The 24,161-nt window shown below is 40.2% G+C and overlaps 1 protein-coding gene across 2 annotated transcripts in view; it reads left to right on the top strand.

Moving 5' to 3' along the window:
* The window catches only part of KLF12 (KLF transcription factor 12), a 238,403-nt gene extending 215,749 nt beyond the window's left edge, over positions 1–22,654 (top strand). For both annotated transcript variants that reach the window (XM_058825256.1, XM_058825255.1), the window contains exon 7: positions 15,309–22,654. In XM_058825256.1, the coding sequence (XP_058681239.1) occupies positions 15,309–15,490 (182 nt within the window). In that variant the 3' untranslated portion in view covers positions 15,491–22,654. The remainder of the gene's footprint in view (positions 1–15,308) is intronic.
* The last annotated feature ends 1,507 nt before the right edge of the window (positions 22,655–24,161 follow it).

The following is a 24,161-nucleotide window of genomic DNA, read 5'->3' as shown; positions in this document are numbered from 1 at the left end:
CTTGCTGTGCTTCAACAAAGTGTGGTCGTTGCTTGGGACAAACCAGATCTAGTCCAGAGAAAACCCTCAAGGGCATATAGTGTGGTCATGAATGTTCAGCAACACTTTTTTCACTCTACAGACCTTTTTCTTTTGAAACTACTTGCTTTTACAGATGTAGCCTTTGGATGCTGGGAGCTCCTGAAATCCTTCAGTTCAATTCAAGGGTAAACTCAAGTCCTCAGTCTGTCTTTCTGGAGGCTTTCAGAGGCACCTGTCCCATACTGGAGAGGGAAGTCATCACTGTATGAGAATCAGTTCCACCAGATCCCTACAGCAGAGGTGCAAGAGAGATGCTTAAAGGAGCTGGGCCCCATTCAGGGGTGACCATACTTAACACTCACTCAATACCTGCTGTCCTTACTAACTTTATGGGCTGTTACTAATCTGTATGACAGGCATGTAAGGGTAGCGGAAGCAGTGATGTGTAATAGTTGTAATTTTATTGTGGATAAACTCAGGAGCAGCAATTTGAAGTTTTCGAGAGCAAGTGTAAAAGGGGATTGATTGGATGGCTGGAAAGGCAGTGAAAAGAACACTCTGAGCCTCAATGTTATTCCTTACTCTGATGCTGATTTGCTTAAATTAAATGTATTGATCTCTGTGCTCTTAATGGACTTCAGCATTCCTGTAACTCCTTGGAGGAGAGATGGTGTTTATCCAGTGTATAGGACAATGTTGTTCTTTGCTGAGGATCTGCTGGTTCTTTCTGTGATCTGATGTACTCTAAAGGGAATGACATATTGTTTTAGAAAATTAAGTGAAGGCTTCTCCATTTCAATTGAGGCTGCATCTCCATCGCTTTTTCCAGTATGTCCTTTGGCTGGTAGGACTTTTGTTGAGAGGAGGATGGAACAAGGCTCCATCCTAATATTCCCTACTAAAACAATTTCTGTAAGGTATGAGTCCCTTCCTTAAACAACAGAAATGTTCTGGTGATCTGGAAACTGCATTACATTTCCTTCCAGGCCAATTTTCTTGGTTTCTTCATATCTTCCCATTAAGACAAGCCTTGTGCTCTATCGTTATTTGTCATGTCCTGTCTTAATTCTTTCTTTGTCTTCCCTCTTCTTTCCCATCTTAAATGTGGCCTTTCATCCCTACTCTTCTAATATCTTTTATTTACCCTTACCCTGTCACCATTTTCTGTCATTTTTGTTTTACCTCTTTTATCCCAGTCTAACCCTACTCTGTCATTTTCCTTCTCCCTGCTGGATTTATGTGTTGTTTCTTTTCTTGCCTGTACCACCCTTTGAGCATTACATAGCTGTAACAGATTCAAAGACAGAGAGCCCAGCAGAGAAGAGCCATAGAGGGTTTGGTTTTAAACAGAAGTGCCATTTATCTGCTTACACCACAGGGAAGTCACTCTTCTCTATCCTGCCAGCCTGGCGACCAGCCCAGCATTATAAGCAATCATCATGTGAGTTACCAAACTAGATGTGGAAAACCTCAGAAATGTCACACCCAAGGCAGCCCAGAAACAGAGGAGGCTCTTTTCTGTTATGGCATTTTAAAACACTGAGAATTACATTTGTTGGATGTCTGTAATTTGTCAGGGATCTCTTGGGGCAGACTGGTGCTTGCAGGTAATGCACCCCGATCAGTGTTAGGTAACCAACACCACTGAATCTCAGGCTGTGCACGTAGGGTGCACAGAAGTAGGCCCTGTAGGCTTGAGAGGATGTAGGTAAATCCCAGTTTAAGCATATGTAGCTCTCCACCAGCACAAAAGGAGTTTGTCTGCCTGCTGTAATCGTAGGATCCCTATCCCCAGCTGTGGTTCCCTGGCAGCTGGTGTCGAGGCTTTGCTATCTGTCTGGGATCTCTGGGTAGTCAGAGAAGAGGGATTGGCACCTCTGGGGCATGTTATTCCCTCTTCAGGTATACCCAGAGATTGGCTTGCAAAGGTGCTTCTCCTTCACTGCTGAGCACAGAGGAAGCCCGGATACCTGCCAGACTGAGCTGACTGAAACGAATTCCCACACCAACATACAGCTACCTGAACTGTTCTGTAGTCATGCTGGTAGCTGGTTCTTACTTCAGGGAAAAAGGAAAATAACATCAAGTCAAAAACCTTCATTAAATAGTCAGCTGATAACTACTGCTTTATAGTGACATTGCAGCAGACATGATGAAAGAAGTGTAGTCCAGAACAAATGGTCAGTGCTGAATTTAGTCAGTGGATCCAGTGAGAAAACCTGTGTCATGCTGTTAAAATGAAATGTGCTTTACAGGACACTTCATAGGTCTTGATGAGAAGTTGGTATATTCAGACTTATATGTAGCCTTGGCCATGAGTATACTCATCTTGTACTTGGCCGTGTACTAATCTCATCTTACATTTTTTATCTTGGCCTTTACTTTTGCTTCAGGCAAAACAAGTTAATTATTCACGTATGACCCAGAGTAATTAGTGCAGTTTTGGATAAGTATAAATGAAATATGACAGCTATGCACGCAAGAGTGAGCAAGTTTCAGTAGGAAACTTTCTGAGAAAAGATCACAGAAACTCAGCATTGCATAATCTGTACCTTATTTTTTTTAGGCAGGCTGATCTTGCTGACAGTTGTTTACCTAAGCAGTATGTGCTTGAGAACTTTTTTTTTTTCATTTACTCGGTGATCTTAAAGATCTTTTCCAAACTACATTATTTTGTGTGCATAGCCACTGAAACATTCACAGTAGTTTGGACTCAGGAGAAAAAACAATGTGGTGTTATGATAGGGTGAACAGATTTGTTGGTTGGAAGTTATACTTCCTTTCATCCTAATGGAGACCAGAAACAGAATATTATAGATATTGTAACAGTTGAATTTAATTCTCTTGGAGTAACTCCTAGGTTTTGTAAGTATGCTGTCATCTATCTCCTCAATACTTGCCACCAGTGTCCTCAAAACTTGGTGTGCTGGTGTGGGCATGGAGTCCACTGGGGGGCGGGCTTGAATTATGTATTGTCTCTGACTGGGAAAGCTGCAAGTGAAACCTCTGATAGATAGAGCATTGCATAAAGCACAAGCTCTGGTATTACATTTCTCTTTCTAGTATCAGCTCCTTGTTTTTGTTTTGCCAGATCATCAAATAAAGGTATCAGGTGTGATGGAGAGCCTTCAGGGCTCACAGGCAATCTTGCAGCTCAGGTTTATCAACTCTTTCTGCAGGGAGAAACTGTGAGAAATTGGCTCACTGGACTTGCATTGAGCTAGTTTCTGCTTCAGTGAACTTAAAGAAAATAACTAATGTGTGACTCCACAAAGGAATAATCTTTAAAAATGGGAAAATCAGCAGCCATGAGTTGCATTCCTGGATTGTGTTCATCTGTGTTGCACTTGGCACAGGTGCTGGTGCTGGCCCCAGGAATGGGGAGAGTGTAAATGCTGTTTCCAAGGGGTGTGCACCTGTGCAGCCCTGATGGGACCCACCTTCTTCACTTTGCTGCTTTTACTTTGCAGTTGGAGAAGAAAACAAGTCAGAATGCTATTTTATGATCTGTAGTGGCTATTTCAGTCCTTTCAAGCAGCACTGAAGTTGCTATTGACACTTCCAATAGGACATCTGAGTCCTACAGACTGAGTAATACTGGTTCTTTCCACTGTAAGAACATCTAAACATCTGAAGTTGCTCATGGTTAAATCCAGTACTAGTTCATCATGGCTACCCCCTTAGCACATGGAGAAGCCTAAGGAGTTTAAAACATTGTATGAATCATCGTGAAGAAGTCAACAAAGAAACAAGATGCCTGCTTTGAGGTAATGTGGGACATAATTTTAGCGTCTGAAACACAAGAGATTTATTCCCTGTCTCTCACCTCCACAGGATTTTCATTTACTGTAGTAGTAATCGGCATTTTGTATTTCTGTACAACCTTATTTCAGTCGTTAGTTAAAAATTTCTGGAAGAACATGACAGTGCGGCTTTGTGGGGTCAGCAGCTGCAAAAGCCTGGGACTTTCCAGGTATCATGAAGTGGGAATGGATTTAATCCATGGGTGTAGGTACCATATATCCACAGGCATGGAGGAGTGGAGGAGGCCAAGGTCAGTAACCAGAGCAGTTTTGTGGGACTCAGATACGGGACTGCAACTGCTGCTCTTTGTCCTGCCCCAGCCAGCGCTGGGTCTCGGTCGCCCTTCTCAGTGCTGCTGCTGCAGTAGGGGCTGCTCTGTCAGGCCCTTGCAGTGCCAGGCTGAGTAAAGCCCCCAGGCCAAGTGAATTGTTTTAGGGTTTGGTGCTTTGTCCTTGATCAACGCCTATATCATTCCTGAGAGATGAGAGCAAATACCTTTGGCACAGACGTAATGAAGCCTATTTGTCAGTGTCAAGGGGTCTTCAGCAGTTTTACGTGGAGACAGTAAACATCTCAGAAGTACAGATTTGTACCTGAGAAAATGACAGCATTCCCTCCCCAAGATGTTCCTTTGTAGCTGTGTTGAAACACCACCCTAGAAGAGAGAGAACTAGTGAGTACATGGGTGTTTTATTTAGTCTGTGCTTTTTCAAACATTGCATTCCTCTCACTCACTGTTGCTCCATATATTATTTTAATATGAAAGGGCCCCTGTCATTAGTCTTTGTTCACATTTTCCTTTGAGCGCTTTCAGAGTGGACTTAAAAAGTCAGAGGCACCAAAAAAGCTATTTTTGTTCTGTAGGTTTTAAAACTCCATTCATTACCTGTTGTTTTTTTAAGGTCTGTTTAGTGCCTTTTGCTGACTGTAAGTCCACAGAGATATTTACAGATTTGTAATCCCTTCTTTATATAAATATTGGGAAGAAGCAACATTTTTAAAATAATCTGTCTGGATTTTACTTGAACTGTGTAGATTTTTGGTCTCTAACACATCTTTGACACCTACCTGCCAGACTCACTCTTCAAAACCCCAGCTTTTCTTTCTCATGTCCTATGTTCTTCTTGTCCCTGAGCTCTTCCAGTACCATGAAAATCTGTCAAGTGAAAAAACCTCCAAAAGCAGGTTCATGTGCTGTTTCAGAAACTGGGAATTTAAATAAACAAAGCCAATTTAAAAATTAATTTGCTTTAAGTAAAATAGGAGGGTCTATTTGTGTTGGGTGATGCTTTTATTCTGTAAGAAATACTTTCTTTTAGTGTTTAAATTTTGCTGCCAGTTTCAATAAACAGTAGAGCTTTCCAATGTGAAAACTAGTATATTTCACAGAAGTTTTCCTTTCTATCCTTTCTTCTCTTTCTTCATGCAGTTTCTCTTTAGAAGATAAACTGATTATTTAATAAAGGAAACCTCAGCCCACTCTCATTGATGTGGCAGGCTTCACATTTCAGGACAGAGGTATATTTAAGAGCAGCTGTCTCCTGGTGCAGGGTGTCTCCTGGTGTAGCAGGGGTGTGAGGGCCAGCTCACCAGAGCCACCACAGCCTAGAAAGGTGATGCAGAAGTGGGAACCTCTGGATGTAGCGAGATCGTTGTCTAAGCCAGCTGGTTACAGGCAGGTGTCCATACCAGAAGGAGCTTGTACATCCAGTTCTCTTCCAATAGCTGCTCTGTGGAAAGTTAAATGTTTTCGTTTCTGGCACGTTTTGCAAGCTCTGAATTCACCTTACACACAGGGAGTCATTCCTCTGCATTGTAGGTCTGATGCTGTGCCGATATGGAAGAGTGCCCGTGTGGTTATTCCAAGGCACTTTGATGGGAAAGCGAGTCTGATTGCCTCTGTGATTACTTGCAGTCTCAAGGTTATGAAAAATATTTTCAACAGTGCCCCTTGACTTTGTAAATATGGGGTGCATATGTGTTTTGTCTGTGTGTGGCACGAGGGAATAATGATAATTTCATTATGCAGAATAAGATTTTTCTCTAAGCCAACCTTTTAGTACTTAATGCTCTACCTCCAAAGAACTGCAGTTCATCTGAGGTCTCTGGCGTGATTGTGGTCTACCATGTGTAGCCCTGAAGTGCCATGAAGGCAAGAAAGATGTCTTTACTCCCACTGCTTCCAAAACATTTTCCCAGATGTTGCACCCAGACCTGGAGGAATAAATACACAGTACAGGGTTTCCAACTCTTGCAGCCCACTCAGTCCCCAGCAGAGGGAACAATAATTTGCTGCTGGTGATAACACATGTTTTTTGGGAAGTGTGTCTGAAGTTGCTTGTGCCCATCCTGTCCTTGTCAGGGCAACCTTGGATCAGAAACACAGTCTTTGAGAGTGCAGCAGGCTGAAAACTGCAAGTAAACATCATAAAAGCTTTTTTTAAAAATGTTTTGTTCAGGTTTTTTTTCTTTCCTGCTTTCTTTTTTTTTTTTTTTTTTTTTGCATGCATAAAAGCAAACAAGAGGTAGATGCTGAAAATTAGTGGTTTCACTCTTCACATTTTTACCAATAAGCAGTTAGAAACATGGGTGAATTCTACATAAACTTCTTGTTTCATGAGGAAGTAAAAAGATCTGATTAAACCTGTGTAGGATGAGGAGTTATTTTCTACACTTCAGTGTTTTCTCCACATAGGATACGAAATAGTGGAATTTCAGTCACATTAGTGAGCTTTCCCCTTGTCCCTCTCATGCATATTTTTTTCAGCTGATATTTTTCTTAAGTGTTATATATTTTTAATCTGATTTGTATTGTGATAAAAATTAGTATATCTTCTTTTGGGAATTTTAATTCCATTTCCAACTCACTTAATTGGGAGGTGAGTTTTTTCAATGCTCTGTTTCTATACACAGCTCAGCACAGCAGTGCCCATCCTCTGCTTGAGCCTGATTTCTAGCACAGTGCAAACACCAAATAATCAGTTGTGCAAAACTCTAAGACCAAGTTCATCCCTTGGAGCCTTTTAGTCACTTTTTGTTTGGGGTTTTCTTTATTATTTCTTTGACAGGTTTCATTGTTGGATTGGGGTTTTTGGTTTTCTTCAAGAAACAAAAGGAAGGTCTAAGTTTCATAGTGAGAAACCATGAGTATTTCTGCTGATGAACATGATGGAATAATGCCAGGAGGAGTGACAGAACCAGCATTGAAGGTGGATGGGTAGGGAAGTGGGACTGGTTTGGTGTCTGCCTTGCAGTTGTAGACCACAGTGAAGGAAAGTTGCTTTATTTGTGGAAGGCCAGGCTAAAGCCCAAGACTGCGGCACCCCAGTTAAGGAGAGTAAATGTGCAGATCTGCTGGCACCCTCCATACACTTGGCTGCTGATGGAAGTATGGATCTGTTGCTCAGTTTTTTCCCACAGCACTGGAAATTCAATAGTCTCATGTATTTGCTATGGCTGTTGTGAAGAAGAAAACCCCATGTCATCTTTCACTACAAATATATCTATAATATATACCTGTTAAGTGTATATGTATATGCACTTAAGATATACTTGAAAACTTACACATACACACTGTGTCATACAGGAAACAAATTTCAGGAAGGTTAATAAAATTATATTTTTCATGAACTGTTGGGATTTGGTCTGGCTCCTGCATTCAGGTGTACAGGAAGAGGCCTTTTACATTTCCAAATGTTTTACTTTTTCTATTTTTTACAGGAGTCAAAATTTATCATACTGTATCAGCAGCACCCTTGGCAATGTATGTAACTAATCCTTGTCCCCAGGCATTAATTCATTCATATGTCACATAGTGCTTAGGAGGGCCCATTCTGGGTCAAACTCTCTGCAGGAGCCCCAAAAAGAGAAAATAAGGAATTTGCATGGATTCCCTCTCTTTCTCATTTTTGTGTGCATGTGGTTACAGAACAGACCAGAGACTGATACAATGGGTTTGCCTTCTTAAATTACAGCAAATTGAATTTTGTGATTTTAGTCCCAAAGGCTTTTTTGCTGGGATTTGTGTGTAAATAGCATCAGACTGGGGCAGCTGTGTACCTAGAGTGGCATGTGAGTCAACGTAGTGGAAGGAAAGAAACAGGGTTGCCAAACTAGGTGCTGGTCTTGCAGGGGGAGTGAGAAGAAGGGCCAGGATGGCAAACAGATCCAAAGCTCATCAGTGCAGTGAAATGTGTTTGTGTGTTTTCATGTGAGAAAAGGACTCCCACCTGAATTATCACAAGTGGATAATTGTAAATGAAGTGGAGTTTGTAAATAGTGAGTTCAAGGGCTTCCAAAGTGTAATGAAGTTCTGTCTCTTCTTCTAGAGTGGAGGTTGTCACTGTATATTTGAACAGAAGAAATTGTTTTGTTCCTGGTTTCCATGTGAAGAAACCATATCCCTGTCCTTTGCCTAAGTCAGACTGAGAACAAGAAATAAAAACCTGAACTTCAAGACGTGTCCCAGGCAGCACAGTATGTTCCTGTTCTGCTTGTAGAAATTGTTTTGCCAGACTTGCTCAACTGATACGAAACTAATCTCTTCCTGGAAAGATATTTTATTTGCATATTGTGACGATACTGAAACATAAAAGTCAAATTGCCTATCTTCACCAAAGACAGAGAGTGAATTAGGGACTGCATTAAGTAAATAATTGAATTAGATTTTTGCATCAAAATGATTGAAAATATTTCAAAGCTTTAAAGGATTCAAGCTTAGTTCTAGCACTTTCATTACAGAAAGTAAGGTGTTTCCTAATGTGTAAGTCATAGCCTTGCTGTTCACTCTCAGCAGTTTTGGGAAGGCTGATGCTCACTGGTTTGGCTTTCCTACCTGCAGAATGGAGTTGATATTTGTTACACAGTACTACTGTGAAAAGAGAATTTTATGAGGGATTACATTTTCGAAAAATCTTTATAAGGCACTTGAAAGTTGTAAAGTGCTTGATAAGTGCTCTATTTTTTCATTAAAAAATTATACTAATAAAAATATCACATAAAATGTAAGAATTGTCATTTTTCCCTTTCCCCATGTCTGAAAGCTACTCTCTTCCTCTGGGAGTGCCTGAGGATGTTCATTATCAGATAGTGTTTTGCTGTTAAAAGATTCTTTTCTGCCTGAAATTTCTTATTTTTAGTAGAAATGCAAAATCTAATTAGCCATCATTTGTGGTTTTCAATGTATGATTTCTTCTCCTAGCATCTTGTGAGTGTGGGTGCACTTAGGACTGTCCTGTGTGCTTCAGAACAATTCTGGTGTTTACATGGGAGCTGAAAACAGCTGACATAAATACTACTCATTACATATATTGCATAACATCCTGTAGCAGAAACCAAACCAGGAATCACCAGATGTCCTCAACCCTGCAAAACTGCAGATTTCTTCACTTTGATTAGAAAATGCAGCATATCAGATGTGGGCAGAGGCATGCTTGTTGGCTTATTTATTTTCTTCATTTTCTTCCATTTTTTTTCAGGCTAAATCCTTATGACCTCACTCTGTTTCTGTGTGGGGAATACTTCTCCAAAATAATGACAGTAGAAACTTGGGGCATAAATATTTATATAGCAGAACTGGGCATGTTCCACCTATTAAACGGCACAAATTTCACTAAAAACCCATTGTATTTTGTGAATGGGATAAGCAGTCTATTTCTCCATGTCCCCATCCTCCCTGTCTGGAATTAGTACACAAACCTATACATCAGGTTTTGTTTCCATATGCTTTCTAATTTTGTCCTTCACAGGGTGATGTAAGCTTAACATAGAAAAAAATCTGACTAGATTGCTAAACCTTTACCCCTGAACAGTCTTTACCCCTGTGTTTATTTCCTCGTTGTCTCTTATTTGGAATAAAAATGTTAGCTACATTTCAAAATGCTGCGTGCCACTGCAGGAAGGAGCTGCAGAGAAGTGACATAATAACTCAAGAGTCATGGTGACAATTCCATGTGCAGAAAAAATGGATAGATAGGGATATCTGAAGAGGACATAAATAAGAAGGGGCATGGCACTTATCTGTAATACCAGAAAGAGAGGGGAGTTGATGCCAGAGGAAGAGAACTGTTTACAGCTTGAGCACTGGGATATTTTCTGTCATGGTAGTAGACAGTGTTACCTCATGGTTGCCAAGAGCCTGCTAAACTGCTGGATAAATGAAACTTAAATAATACATAAATGAAAGGAACTGCAAATGGGCAGAGGGAGTACATGGGGCATCTGCAGTTGCAGTAAATAAGATTCCTCGCCCAAGGAATGATATAAGCCCAGCTCTGTTTCCTGGAGTTCCAGAACAGTTTCCCTGCTGGCAGAATAACCCATAACTATTTACATGGTGGTTTTGTGGTGTCTGTCTTTGAAACATCTGGTCTGGCATCAAATACTGTTGATACCAGCTAGCTGATGGGCAGAGGATAACTGCTGAGGAACATCCCACATGGGAAATTCTGCATGGCACAAAACAGACCCTGGTTCTGTTGTCCCTTACATGGCATGTCTTGGGCTGGTACCTACACATACACAGAGTCTTTTTAATAAGGAATATGTGAATGTCATCAGGTTATAAAGTAAAAGTTCAAGAGATTTATTTGCCTGAGTGAATGGTCTTCCAGATGTCAGGGTACATGAATAAAGACATGGGAAGACAGATGTTGGGCTGTGCGAAGGGTGGAAAATTTTGAAGTGGCTGAACAGTGGTCATTATTCAGCATTATTAATTCAATACTTGAAGAGTTTTGGAGGATTTAATGAGCAGCAGTTGTAACCATGTTCCTAAGTGCCTAAGTGAGAGGAGTCATGGTAGGTTAGGAAAAATAATATGGTAAAAGTAATTAAACTAATTTGGTTTGTCGCATCTGGACTACAAAAGGCATGGTTTTGGAGGGCTCTTAGAAATAGATGTTGTGTTAGTAGAAGATTGAGAAATGACTAGTCCCATTTGGAGCATTGACTCATCCCTTCAAAACTTGGTAATTGACTCCCCCAAATAATAGAAAATACTCATTTTCTACAGAGAACTGTCTAGAAATACTTTTTTATGCTCCAGGGTCCTGCTTGATCTATGTAAATGGCTGTTGTGATGTACTGTTCACTATCCATGTCTTGCAAGACAAAGCTGCAGAATAGTATCAGAATTTCTCTGGTTTGGGATATTTTTGTCAGGTTTCAGGACAAAACAATAGAGCTCGCAAAGGCACATGCAAAACTAGAGAGTCAGCAAATGTTCACAGCTTCAGGCATCTGTTTTTAAATTGATAGGTTCTTTAAAACTTCACATATTCAGAATGTTGAACTAACAGGATTTTATCTTCTTCCAGTTTTCCTTTTCTCCTCTTCCTAATTGCCACATGTTTTTAGTCTCTTTCTGCAGCTCTTCTTGCTTCCAATTTCCCAAAACTGTCTACTGTTTTGACTCCTTCATTCCTGTGTTTCCACCACCCCAGGCAAAACTCACACAGCCTGCATTTGCTCCTTAAAGCTGAATGAGAATTTGAGTGTCTGGGTGCACGAGGAGTCAAAATGTGCCCATACTTTAGGCCCAAGAGTTTCTTAAACATTTAAACTCAAGTGTTCGCAGGGAGACAGAAGTGTCTGAGTCAGAATGGTTGAGTGTTTGATTTCAACTCCACTGCAATCCAGTCTTGAAGTGCAGAGATAGATAGATAGATAGATAGATAGATAGATAGATAGATAGATAGATAGATATGCACTGCAATTAAGTTTTTCCAGTTTTGTCCACCTTCTCACACACTGCTCTCTGGGTTGGCCTGCTGAGGCCCAGCTCTTCTCTGTTGGTTACACTGAGGATTTCAGCCATAAGTGCTCAAGCTCTCATCAGGCAAAGCTGGTGTGGGATAGCTGACACCAACTTCTCAGCTTGTAGCAATTCTGCTCCTGCTGGTCCTTTCTCCGTCATTTGAACTCTTGGGTTTTCTGGTTTTGACAAACCCAGTGGTTAGTCGTCATGTCTGGGATGACACCAAGCAAAAGGTTAAGAGTTAGTATATGAAGGAATTTTTTTTCTAGCACTTGAGTGTGCACAGATTAATGTAGCTGTTTTAAGAGAAAAGCAGTAGTACTGTTCTTTCCCTAAAAATTAGACTTGTGTAAAATGTTGATAAACCTTAATGAACAATCATCTTTCACAGTTGTCTTTACAGCGGCCTTTTTAAGGTGCTTGTGAGTGAATATCTTCACAGTAACACTTCTTTGGCTGGTTTTTTCTTTCTTACACTAAATGTATATATTTAATTGAAAACAACAAGAGGTTCTCTTAGGTTGAGCTTGTAAGAGTGATTCTCCTTCAGTGGAGTAAATACCTTGCAAGGAATGTCGTCAGTCCTGTCTCTTTCACATAACTTCATGAGGGCTGGGTAGGCAGGACTCACTGAGGAGGGATGCTGGAAGCAACGTGTGGGAACTCCAGCTGTGTGATCTGCACTCATATCCTTCTGTCACCTGACTCATTTCTTACCTGAAATGGTATTGTTTTAATGGATGAACTAAAAAAAACTCTTTCTGGTATTTCTTGTGCAAACCATCACTTTCTGCATTGAGTTCTCTGTTTTCTGCTGAGGGAGGGAAGATCTAGAATTCTGTATAAGAAGGGGAAGGACTTGATGGATATCTTTAATATCATTATTAGTGATCTGGACAAAGGGATCAAGTGCACCCTTAGTAAGTTTGCAGATGACACCAAATTGGGAAGTGTTGATATGCTGGAGGGTGAGAAAGCTCTGCAGAGGAATCTGGACAGGCTGGATCAATGTGCTGAGGCCACTTGTGTGAGAGTCAACAAGACTGAGTGCTGGATCCTGCACTTGGGTCACAACATCCCCAGGCTGGGCAAAGGGCTGGAAAGCTGCCCATCAGAAAAGGATCTGGGGATGCTGATCAACAGCTGCTGAGAACGCCAATTGTAGGCAGAACCTCCCTTCTTGCATCTCTTCAAAAGTCAATAAATGCTTTGCAGTGAGCTCTTGGTTTCAAAAGAAAATCACCAAGTAAGGCCAGGCCTGGCCTGTGTCAGCAAGAGTGTGGCCAGCAGGGCCAGGGCAGTGATTGTGCCCCTGCACTTGACACTGGTGAGGCCACACCTTGAATCCTGTGTTGAATTTTGTCTTTCTCACTAAAAGAAGGACATTGATCTGCTGGAGTGTGTCCAGAGAAGGACAGTGGAGCTGGTGAAAGGTGTGGACACAAATCTTACGAGGAATAGCTGAGAGAAGTAGGGTTCCTCAGTCTGGAGAAAGAGAGGGTCAGGGGAACCTTTTTGCTTTCTACAAATACTGGAAAGGAAGTTGTTGCAAGGTGTGGGTCAGTCTTTTCTCCCAGATAATAAGTGATAGGACAAAAGGAAGTGGGCTCCAGTTACACCAAGGGTGTACCAAGGTAGGTTTAGATTGGATATTAGGAAGAAATTCCTCACCCTGGTTGTCCAATGAAGTAGTTGAGTCTCCATCCCTGAATATGTTTGGAATTTCAGATGCTTGTAAGTAAGAATCCAGAGCCTAAGAAATATTTGTTGTCTGAAAGTGTCTGTGGCCGAAGAAGCCAACTGAGGTGGTATCTGGTGAACAAAAGTTGAAGTGTGTTGAGGGATGGGCAGGACAAGCACTGCACTTGGAAAACGTTGATGTGGTATGATGGGAGCCTTGGAATCAACCTGCCAAGTTGGATGAGGGTACTGCTATATTTGTACAGTGCTCTGCACCAACTGTTGTGGCATGAATATCTATGTAAGACAGTTTGGTGGCAAATTTGAGTGCATTTTGTAGGATTGTGTCATTGGCAAGAGTGTGCATCCCACCATCTGCCATGTAGCTTGTGCCTGCCTGTCCAGCTTGCAGCAGCTGCTGGATTTGAGGTGCCCAGCACTGTGGCCACCCAGTGGCAATGAGCACTGTTTGGTGCTCTGTGCTTGGCTGGAGAGAACAAAATTATCTGGGCTGAGCTGCTGCTGGTGCAACTACAGGTTGTGGTCAGAGCTCTGATTGCTGGGTTCTCCTCACAGCAACTGTTTCCCACCCCCATCTGACATCAAAACTGCAGCACAGCCCAGATGGTGCACAGAAGGTACCAACCCAAGGAGCTCAAATGTTGCTGACAACCTCGCTGACATGACATGCTGGTGTCTGTACAGCACTCCGTTTCCTTACAGAGGCCATTTCAGCTGGATTTTTCAGGGCTGTTTGAACTTTGTGATGATACTCTTACTTGGGAATTTTCTTTTGAAACCAAGGGCTCTCTGCAAAGCATTTATTGACTTTTGAAGAGTCAATAAGGAGGGAGGTTCTGCCTACGAAAAGGCGAGTGTTGCGTCAGTGGTTCATATAATTGAAATAGTTCCTTGCAAGCTGCTCCTGATTCATATGAGATAATAAATAACTGAAGAATGATTGTGCCTAACAAAGGAAACAGTTGTTGCAGAGATGCCCTTTTGTTGTCCAGGTTGTGATTACCTGGTTTCAGAATAGGAAGTAAAATTTTAGACACACAAAAGGAAGATAAATACGGATCTCACACAGTTTCCTTTCCTCAGTTTGGGTTTATGCTGAACTATGGGATCAAGGTAACTGCTGAGAGCATTTCTATAGATGCTGAAGGTGAGTGATAGAAGTCACAAAGTATAGACTAAAAACATGGCTAAAATGGGATTTTAAACAGTTTATGCTTTATGCAAGCACAAAATCTAGTTTGGCTGCATTAATCTTCTCCTCTGACATGATTCAACATCATTCGTACTCTTAAATGTAAAGCAAGATGGTGGGATTTTCCAAAAATCTACATTAGCCCAAGTCTGAGCTCACTAAAGTAAATGGAAATTTATGAAGAGTGTTGTGCAAGTCCCATGGCTAAGTACATTTAAAAATTGTACACATCTTATGCAAAATTATTTTTACTGCAAGTAAGTGCAGTAAATAAAGAGGAGGTTTTGCAGACTGAATTTTTATGTTTCATTGGGAAATTGTAGTTGATTTTTACCAGCTTACTAAGAAATGTCTCGGAATGCTGTTTACACAAATAATCAAAAACCTTCATAAACATCGTAGAATAATGGGAAGTCTGTGTCAGCACATGGTAAATTGCAGAAATATCAGGTAATCTGGTCAGCTGGGGAGAAAGTGCAGCCTGACAGGATGAGGGTTGCAAACTTGTGTGGTAAATATGAGAATAATTGCACAGCCCTCTGTCCTGATGTTAAAACTCACATCACCCCTGCAAGGTAGGATCTATATTATTGCCTTAATCCTGTTGATTTTCTCGGTCATGTGAATGCCACAGGAATGATGAATCTCAAGGCTTTTTTCCTTATATTCAGCAGATCCAGTACCTCATCATAATTGTGTAATTTCGCCTAAAGCAACCCCTAGGCAGTGCGTGTTCACGGGAAGCGTGCAGATTGGATTGTGGGGATTAATGGCAACAAGGGGAAAGTCACAACCTGTTTTTCCCCCTTCCCCTCTTTCTTTTGTTTCTCCCAGGAGAAAAACCCTACAAATGTACCTGGGAAGGCTGCACCTGGAAGTTTGCTCGATCCGATGAACTGACGAGGCATTACCGCAAGCACACGGGAGTGAAGCCATTCAAGTGTGCAGACTGTGACCGCAGCTTCTCCCGCTCGGATCACTTGGCGCTCCACCGCCGCAGGCACATGCTGGTTTGAGAAATGCTACCTGTTCCAGCTGAGTTTAAGAGCTGGGTCTCTTAACTACCCACAGTGAATTCAGCAGGGCTGAATCCCCCTCTACAGTGTTAACAGGCAGGGCTTTCCCTGATGTCTGTAACGAAAAATAATAACAGAAATTCAAAAAAAGCAGGAAAAGAAGTGCCACTCTTCTCCTCGCCATCTGAAGTTAACTCTGTCTGCCCCTCAGCATGGCTACCCCCTGAAAGTGTCATCACAATCACCTGAGAAATAGCAGCCGAGATGCTACAGGAATGGGCATTATTTTACATGCTGCATCCTTTGACAAAAAATGTTTATAGCTTGTATGTTTTCTCAGCTGCCAGACATTTTGTTCCTGAAAAATCGCTGCTGGTTGGAGTATAGATACCATGAACTGATGATGATGATGACAATGATGATAGTGATGATGATGATGATGATGAGAGAAGACCGCTAGATCTGTATGATGCCATCTTTTCCCCTTGTTTTCAATACCATCTGGCCGGTGTCAGCACTGCACCGGAGCCGTACTAAAGGCAAGCTGCGTGTGAGTAGGCAAGAAGATTCTGCTGGAGAGGTCCCGCTGCCGGAGCTGGAGGTTTGCTTGATCAGACTTTTGCAATAATGATGGTGGCATTTTAATATCATACCACAACTTGTCATTATGCCCCAGAGGACACCAGCCATTTAACTTTTTTCTTTTATGTTTTTTTTCCTTCTTTTATTTCGTTGTTGTCGTTGTTGAAGTCTGTAAAATAAGCAAAGGGCAGCAGCATCTGTGCTGAAATACCATATTAAGTATCTCTATTTTACCATGGAATTATTTAGATCCATTTTCTGATTTGTATAGAAAGAGCCCACTTAAAAACAACTACCCTATTCTCAGTGTGCTGTTTTCTTTCATGCAGGTATCCTCTTCCCCACAACCATTATTTGAACCCAAGGAAATAGTCAGATCTTGTACTTGCTGGTACCAAGGTTAGTGGTATAGCCATTCCTGAGATGGAATTGAATGCATCATCAAAACAAAACAGAGAAGAAACGGCTGCATCTCTTGCAGAGAAAAAGCAATAATGAATAAAATGGCTCTTGTGACAATAATTTACTCCACACCAACAGAAGTGGGGGGTATGCAGAAACAGCATGTAAGATTTAAGCATTTAAATTAATCTTTTTGCTGGTTTCACTGACCTGCTAGGCGCCACATTTAAGTACTTTTATTTCTGTTAACATAATACTGGTGTCTGGAAAGCAGGAAAGATAAAGGAAAGAGTTGACTGTTGAGGAGGTAGTGGATGAACTGTAAGTAGGACAGAGAAATATGCAGTTGTGCTCTGCAAGACACTAGAGTTCTCCCTGAGAGTTAGGGAATAACAAGATTTTGCCAGCTGTCTAGTATGATCTAAATGGACTTCTGTATGGGTACCAGTGGCTGCCTCTGCTTCGATTTTCAACCCAAGCCTTTTCAGATTAAATAAAAGGAAATTCTTGATCATTCCCATACAGCCCTGTAATTGCAAACCAATTTGTATTAATTGAATTATGTAGGAAAGAGAGAAATTCTTAGTCATCAGTTATTCATGCAAACAGAATAGTGTTTTTCTGTTTTCTTTCCTCAGAAGGATCTGCCTATTCAGCTAAATTTGACAAAGGGGAGGCTTGGCAATATTTTCTAGGTGTTGAGATTTTCATAGCTTAGAGATGAAAGATGTAAACATAAAGGTCTATTGCAATGCATTTAATTATGAATATTTTGTTCCAGGAATTCCAGATTAAATTTGTGATGCCACTTGTTTGTTTTTAAATGTTTGACCATATCAGTTAATATTAAATTCCTGCAGTAAATGTAGTAATGTTGCGATTCTGGAATCAAGGTAATCTTTAAGAAAAAACAACACAGAGTAACCATACAGATACAAAAGCAATTACAGTTAATTGAGGATTAATATGACTGGGATTATACTTTATAAAAGCATTCACAAGATTCAGAGTTTGATTGTCTTTAATATCCTTAATATTCCCCAGTATGGATAGTTTATCAAGTCTCTGAAAGAACTTACAAAAAGCTCAGGCTTTCCACTGCCCAGTCAGCAGCAGAGAAACTCAACACAAATTATTCACATCTGTTATGGGAAAAATGCCTCTGTCAATTCCCATTGACCATGTTGGTGATCTACTTCCACCAAATTTGACGACATTCTAGACTCCATCTCCAAATCAGGGACAGAGCAGGGCTTCTGGATAGACCATGAGGCATTGCAGGGCAGCAGAACTGTGTCTTCATGAGCAGCATTGCTACTGTTGATTTAAAAAACTGGTTGTCAAAGTATTGTATGTGAGGTGCTTAATGGATTATATCTGAGGTCTGGTTTTTGTGTACTTCAGTATCATCCCCTTAAATGCATTTGTCATTGTTGGCATTTAGGGAAAGAAGTCAGGTCAGTTAGGATTCCTTGATAAAATTCTTTTCTTGCCCAAGAATAATTTACCAATTAATTATTTGAATAGTAGTAATCCAGTTGAAGAACCAATGGCATACAGAATTCCTTTCAGGATCTGTGGGTGGGTTTTTTTTCCTCTCGTAGAAAGCTAAGTTTGCTTGAGCAGAAAGTCCTGCTGGGCATTCTGCTAGCATACAGGAGGATGTGATGTTACTCTCAGACATCAGTTGCAGGGTGCAGTTGGGAGAGATCAGTGCTCCTCTTTAGGCTTCCTCTGTTGTCAATGAAGACAGAGAAACTGCAAGAGAAATTGAGAGGCCTTTAATTTTAGTGTTCAGTTTTGAAATGCCCTGTGGAAGAGTGTGTGTATAACAGACCCTGGAGAGGCTCATCTCCCAAGGCCGAGGTTGGTTTGTGTGAATCCCTGGCTTTGGTCTGTGTGAATCCCTGGCTTTTCAGCTGGTTGCCTGTTAAAATATGAATTGGAACCACTGCAACAGAAAGAGGGTCTGGTTTTATTCAAAGAACCCCAAAGTGATAGAGGGTTAAAGCAGCAGTAATGCTGAGGGACACAGGCACAGAGTGTGTCAATGGTAGGAGAATGAAGCCAAAAGGTGAAGGGAGCGTGTGCTAAATTTTGTTATTTCCCAGTACATCCTCAGCCTTTCAGCACATGTGCAAGGGCTTCTCATGCTGCTGTTACCTGTAGATGAATTGCACAACCAGCTGTAGTCCACCCCTGGGTTTCAGATACACAGTATGGTTCTTGATAAGGTTCTCATTCATACCAGCACCTGCAGGCTTTGGTCCCAGTTACTCCCTGGGGTTGTTTTCTGGGTTTTGTCCCTTTCCAAAGTATTTTAAGAGAAGTTACTTGGGAGGATGGGGGTGTTTGAATGTGGAGCTGATGTCCCCCAGATCCTCAGTGTGTCTTTGTCTTTATTGGCTGTGGTTCTGACCTGCCAAGTTTTTGTGCTCGTGCAAAGACCATGGGCAATTGCTCCGGGGTAGTTTCCTCAAAAATCCTGGTACCCCACCACAGGTCTGTAACATTTCATGGCTGTGGTGAAGGCTTACATCATGTGTAGCCTGCAGAAATACCAGATCTCATCCTGACATGATCCACTAGGACCATCTTAATTGAGCAGCTGGGATACACAAACATACAGTGTCCCATTCCTTCAGAAAGACAAGAGATTTCAATCCACCATGCCATGGCATTGCATGTTACAGCTTGCAAGGGAAATTGGGCCATGAAGTGTCAGATTTCATGTATTTTCAAAAGTTCTAAATGAATTTGTCAGGAAACCTCAGGAGCCAGAATTTTAGGAAAATGTAATGAGCAAACAGCTTTGATACTAAACTTTTAAAATTTTTAATTGTGTCATTATTTTTTTGAGCACCCCTTATATTCAGCACTGTAAAATTGGCTCGTTGCAACAGCAGTTTTTACTTGAGGATGAAGATGGAGTATTCCTTATTCTCTGTCATGCTTGCATAATTAATTTAATAGATTTAGACTGACTTGTATATATGATTATTTGCTGGAGTAACGTATAACAAAATTAACAGTGTTGAAAATTACATCAGTGATGTTGATGTTCGGGTAAACTTGCAGTGCAGAGCATGGACAAATAGCTGGACAGCCTTTCTCCCCTTTAATAATGAGAGTAACAGTGATCATAAGCCTCTTTTTCCATTAGCCACATTGAAAATGTATTCTAGTTGCCATTTATAAATTTAAATTCTGGTAATAAATGCTGTTTAATGTAAAAAATCTCTTCCCCCTTTATTGAAGGTGGATACTTCAAAATCAGACTAGGTGTGACTAACAATATCCCACTTACTTTTTAGTTTGAATTTGAGTTTGGAAAGGTCATTGTGTGAAACTGTGTCTTCCACAGCAGTCAAGTCTTAAGGTCGTTCAGGAAATCCATGCTGCTCCCACATGCTCATCCTTACACTCATGCATATGATCCCCAGAACTTCCAAGTGTTTCTACCCATGTGCAGGTAATAAACAAGTTTATTTAAAATTAAAATATAGGAAAAAAACCCAAAAAAGAACAGAAAAGGAGGAATTTTAAGTAAACTCTGCTACAGAAAATACTACCTTAAGACACCAGCTCATGTTATTGTGTTATGCCTTTCCCTGTACATGACTGGAGAATTGCACAAAGAAATTGTTGTATTTTCACAGTTTTGCTATAGTGTAGCAGTTGGTATGTAATGTATGCTTATGAAGTAATGCCCACTGGAACATTGAAAAGGCTTAAATTCTCCACAATAAATCAGGTTTTGGCATAAAAATGTAACTGTAAGGATACTGCATCTTTAGAAATCAAAGTAACTTGAAAGTATTTTACTATACTTGTAACAGTTAAAATATTCTGTAATACATGTGATAATGGAAAAGTATTTTCAAACTCACAGTTTTACGTGGGGTGTTAAATAGCTGAAATGAAATACGTTTTTAAACAATCCTTACCTTCAGTTTTCATTGGAAGACTGTTAGGATAATGCCTTGCAAAGCTGAAACACAAGACTCAAGAAGTAAATTGTTCTGTTTTATCAGAGTGTGTTTTCTCTGCAAAATGGAGTGGCCACTTCTTTGCTGTTTTGCAGATGGTGTGTGATATAGCAAAGTTATACTGAGTCCTTCCGTGTCAATAAGTCAATGCTCAATGTCTTTGAATAAAGGAAAAAAACATTTAAACAAAATGAAAACCATATGAAAGGTTTGTCGGTTTGTGATTTCTTTTTTCCTTCTGGCATTTTACAATGAACTGCAGATACAGGAATGGCAAACACTCATATGATTTTATTTTCTTCTTGTATTTCCCCAACTGCAGTGCATCCTGATTAAAGGTTGCAGAGCTGAAATAGGCAGCTGCTTTTTGCTGATTCCAGGGGAGTTTAGTCTTCTAGGTGCAGTAACATGTCAAGAGTATCCATTGTAGCAGGACAGTTCTGACATTTAAAATACACATACACTTCAGTGAGATAGCCTGAAATCTATTTTAGAGGTGAAACAGAAACTGAAAGTGCCTGTAATTAGAACTGATGGGATGTTCCTATACTTTTACACAGCAATAACATAACGGGATTCTGTTAACAGTAAGGTGAAAATGAAATTTTACTTGGAGAACAATAATGCAGCACAGAAACAAACACAAAGTGCCATTTGTATGTTCACATGTTGAGATACTGTGTTAGAGGTTTTAGTTATTTTCTCAGATAACATCTGTCATATATTTGTAAGAAGAAAATTAATCTTAGTTTACAAATGACTCGTAGCTGTACCGATTCTCAGTAGGTGTGATTGGAAGTTGTTGTCAGAGCAGTGTTTTAGGGGATTTCTTCCCAATTTATGTTGGATATGCCCGTGTATCCAGGGTATTCTCTAGTGAAGTAATCCAAAACCAGCAATAAGCCCAATGGAGCTTTTTTTTTTAGGGAATATGAAAGAACAGGGATTCTCTTGAAAAATCCTCTGCATTGAACTCTGGAAACATTAGAGTTCACCTTATGTCTCCTTTCTCTTCATCATGTAATGCTCATAGTATTTAATATCATCTTGGTTGACTTCATGAGTGGACAAAATATATCACTTCGCTTTCTTCTGGGGACAAATGAGTGAAAAATTAGGGACTGTCTCTCTAGAGACTATTTGAATAGCAAAAAAGAAGTTGATATTCCTAAAATGAAGTATGGAGATTTTTATATTGAGTGGCCTAAACATTTGCATCAGTAGACTAATTGATCTTACCAGAAAATGGCCAGCTGTAACTCTTGCACTCTTATTTTTCTCAGTTTTTTTGTAAATATTAACTACTGCTAATGGATTCTTAAAATAGCAGTGTAATGCCAGCCCTCATGCTTCTTCTATTTTTAAAAATTAATTTATTGGAAATCAAAATGTAACTGGTTGTCCTGATGCCTTTGCCAAGGAAGATTGCTTTCCATCCTCTGAATTTGTACCTGTCATTTATCCAGGCATAATTTTGTATTTGAGAAATCCTGCATTTTGTTTAGACTTCTGCTGCCATCAGTGGGTACTGCTGGAGTCTCACTGAGGCTCATACACAGATGAAAGTGAAGGTCCAAAAACAAACCCCCCCCAAAAAAAAGGTGCGCGTGGACACACATGTAACAAATGTATTCATGCACATGAGTTAATTGCATAACAAGGTTGCTTGTTCAGTAACAAATGTAGATGTTAACCACTGGCAGAAATAATCCCCTCAGAACATGCTTATACTTATTTTGCTGTCCTGAGCTTATCTCCAGATATTAAGCACATAAAAGAATACAACTCATGCTGGGGATTTCAGGAGAGCACCAGGGAATGTGTCATCAGAAGGACAAAGGAATTTAGTTTCTTACCCAGTACCTGAGCCCTTCTTGGAGAGGAGTGTTCTGTTCTTTGTTCTGGAGCAACAACCCTGCGAGGGGGCACCCTTAGAAAGCTGCTATGTTGGAAGGCTTGGCTGATTCCACCCTGCATGTGTTAGTTGTTCAGTAGGAAAAGGCACCTTGTCTTCACCATCCCAAAATGAGACAGGTTTTTTTCCCCTTCATTCTAAAAAGCAAACTCTGAGTAAGGATTCTTCTTTTTTTTATTTGTTTTTTTAGTCTGTTTTGTTTTTGATTTCACTTCTTTTGGGCTTTTGTGTTTTATTTGGGTTTGGGGTTTTTGGTTTTTTGTTTGGTTTTTTGGTTTGGTTTTTTTTTTTTTTTTGCTTTGCAAGCATTATTCTATAGCAGCTCTTGTTCACTGACTTTGAATTATGAAATAGTTGCCCTTGTGGTAACTTTTACATTATTCAAGATAGAGTTTTCCACTCCTCCAGAGAAACAAAACTAGGCATGCGAATTTTAGCTATTACAAAAACAAGAATACAAAAAATTACTTGAGATCCTATTGTCCATATGAATGAACTGCAACATCTTTCCCAATTCAGAGTCAGAAGTTTCAGTGAGCCAAGGTGCTCTCAGAAGCAAAAGAAAAGGTGGTTCAGACATTGGCTGACTAAACCTTGCTCTGCTGTGACCTCAGCATATAAAAACATGAATTCAGTGTCTGATACGGGACCACAGGCAATGGCTTTGATGGATTGTCATAAGCATCAACCATGAAATACACAAATAGGTTCAGATACCACTTTTCTCCCTCTCCCTGCCTTTCTAGGTATAAAAGAGCTTTGGAAAGACAGCTTGAGCCAAATCTTCATGGCTGAACTAACATTTTTCACGATTCAGAGCTGTTATTGTCATTTCTGGTTTCAGACTTTTTCACCGCCACATTCCCATGTTAAAAAAACCCGCATGGTTTATTTCTCTCCTGATTGTCCTATACATGGCTTCCTTGGTAATGTAAGTTCTTCACTGAACACCTACACAATATGCTCTCCTGACCTTCTGTCTGTCCTTACCACGTTATATTTGCCATTTGCACATTTGTAGAATATACACAGAGATAGTAATGAATTACTTAAAGTTTCATGTACCATCAGCCTTAAGACCTTCAACCCACACACAGGCACATGCATTTCATACACATCAAGGGAAAGAGAGATTTGGACACTGCTATCAACATGTGGGGTCAAAAATACCATTAAATCAGAAAGTTCTTTCAGCTGTGTTCAGGAAAAAACAATACTGAAAAATATCATTCTTGGCCAAGTTACTTATGGATGAAGCAAATTCCCCCATGGTGTTATTTGAATGAAAACCTAAGGATGGGATTATATTTGGCCCCAAATTGTTCCTTCTAATCAGGTCATTACTGTTGTATGTACCAGTGAGCGTTCATTTGATCCTCCTGTGTAAAAATACAAAAACATCCCGTAGTTTACCAAGCGATTAATTTGGGACTGAAGCTTCACAGCAATGGAATTAGTGTGTACAGCACCTCAGTCTTTTTCCTAGATAAGATGGAAAAGGGAGGGCCATTATCAGTAACCCCATAGAGATAGTAGTGTCAATAGAGCTCCTACATTTAAAAGGAATAAAAATACCAGTGCTAGCAGGCAAACATACTAGTTTTTTAGACTTTCTTTTGCCTTTTTTTCAAGAGCTTTTAAATACAAAAATTACTTTTCTTCAAAACTTAAAGTAAACTTCTGAAGATCTAATTTCCCAATAGTTTCCTCTGCATTTATATACTATGTAGTGTTTAGGCAATGCCTATGTTATAAGTTTATTAATATTATGTAAGTGTTGTTC

Source organism: Ammospiza caudacuta, chromosome 2 (assembly GCF_027887145.1).
Source record: "Ammospiza caudacuta isolate bAmmCau1 chromosome 2, bAmmCau1.pri, whole genome shotgun sequence".
NCBI lineage: Eukaryota > Metazoa > Chordata > Aves > Passeriformes > Passerellidae > Ammospiza > Ammospiza caudacuta.
This window is presented reverse-complemented; position numbering and strand designations above follow the sequence as displayed.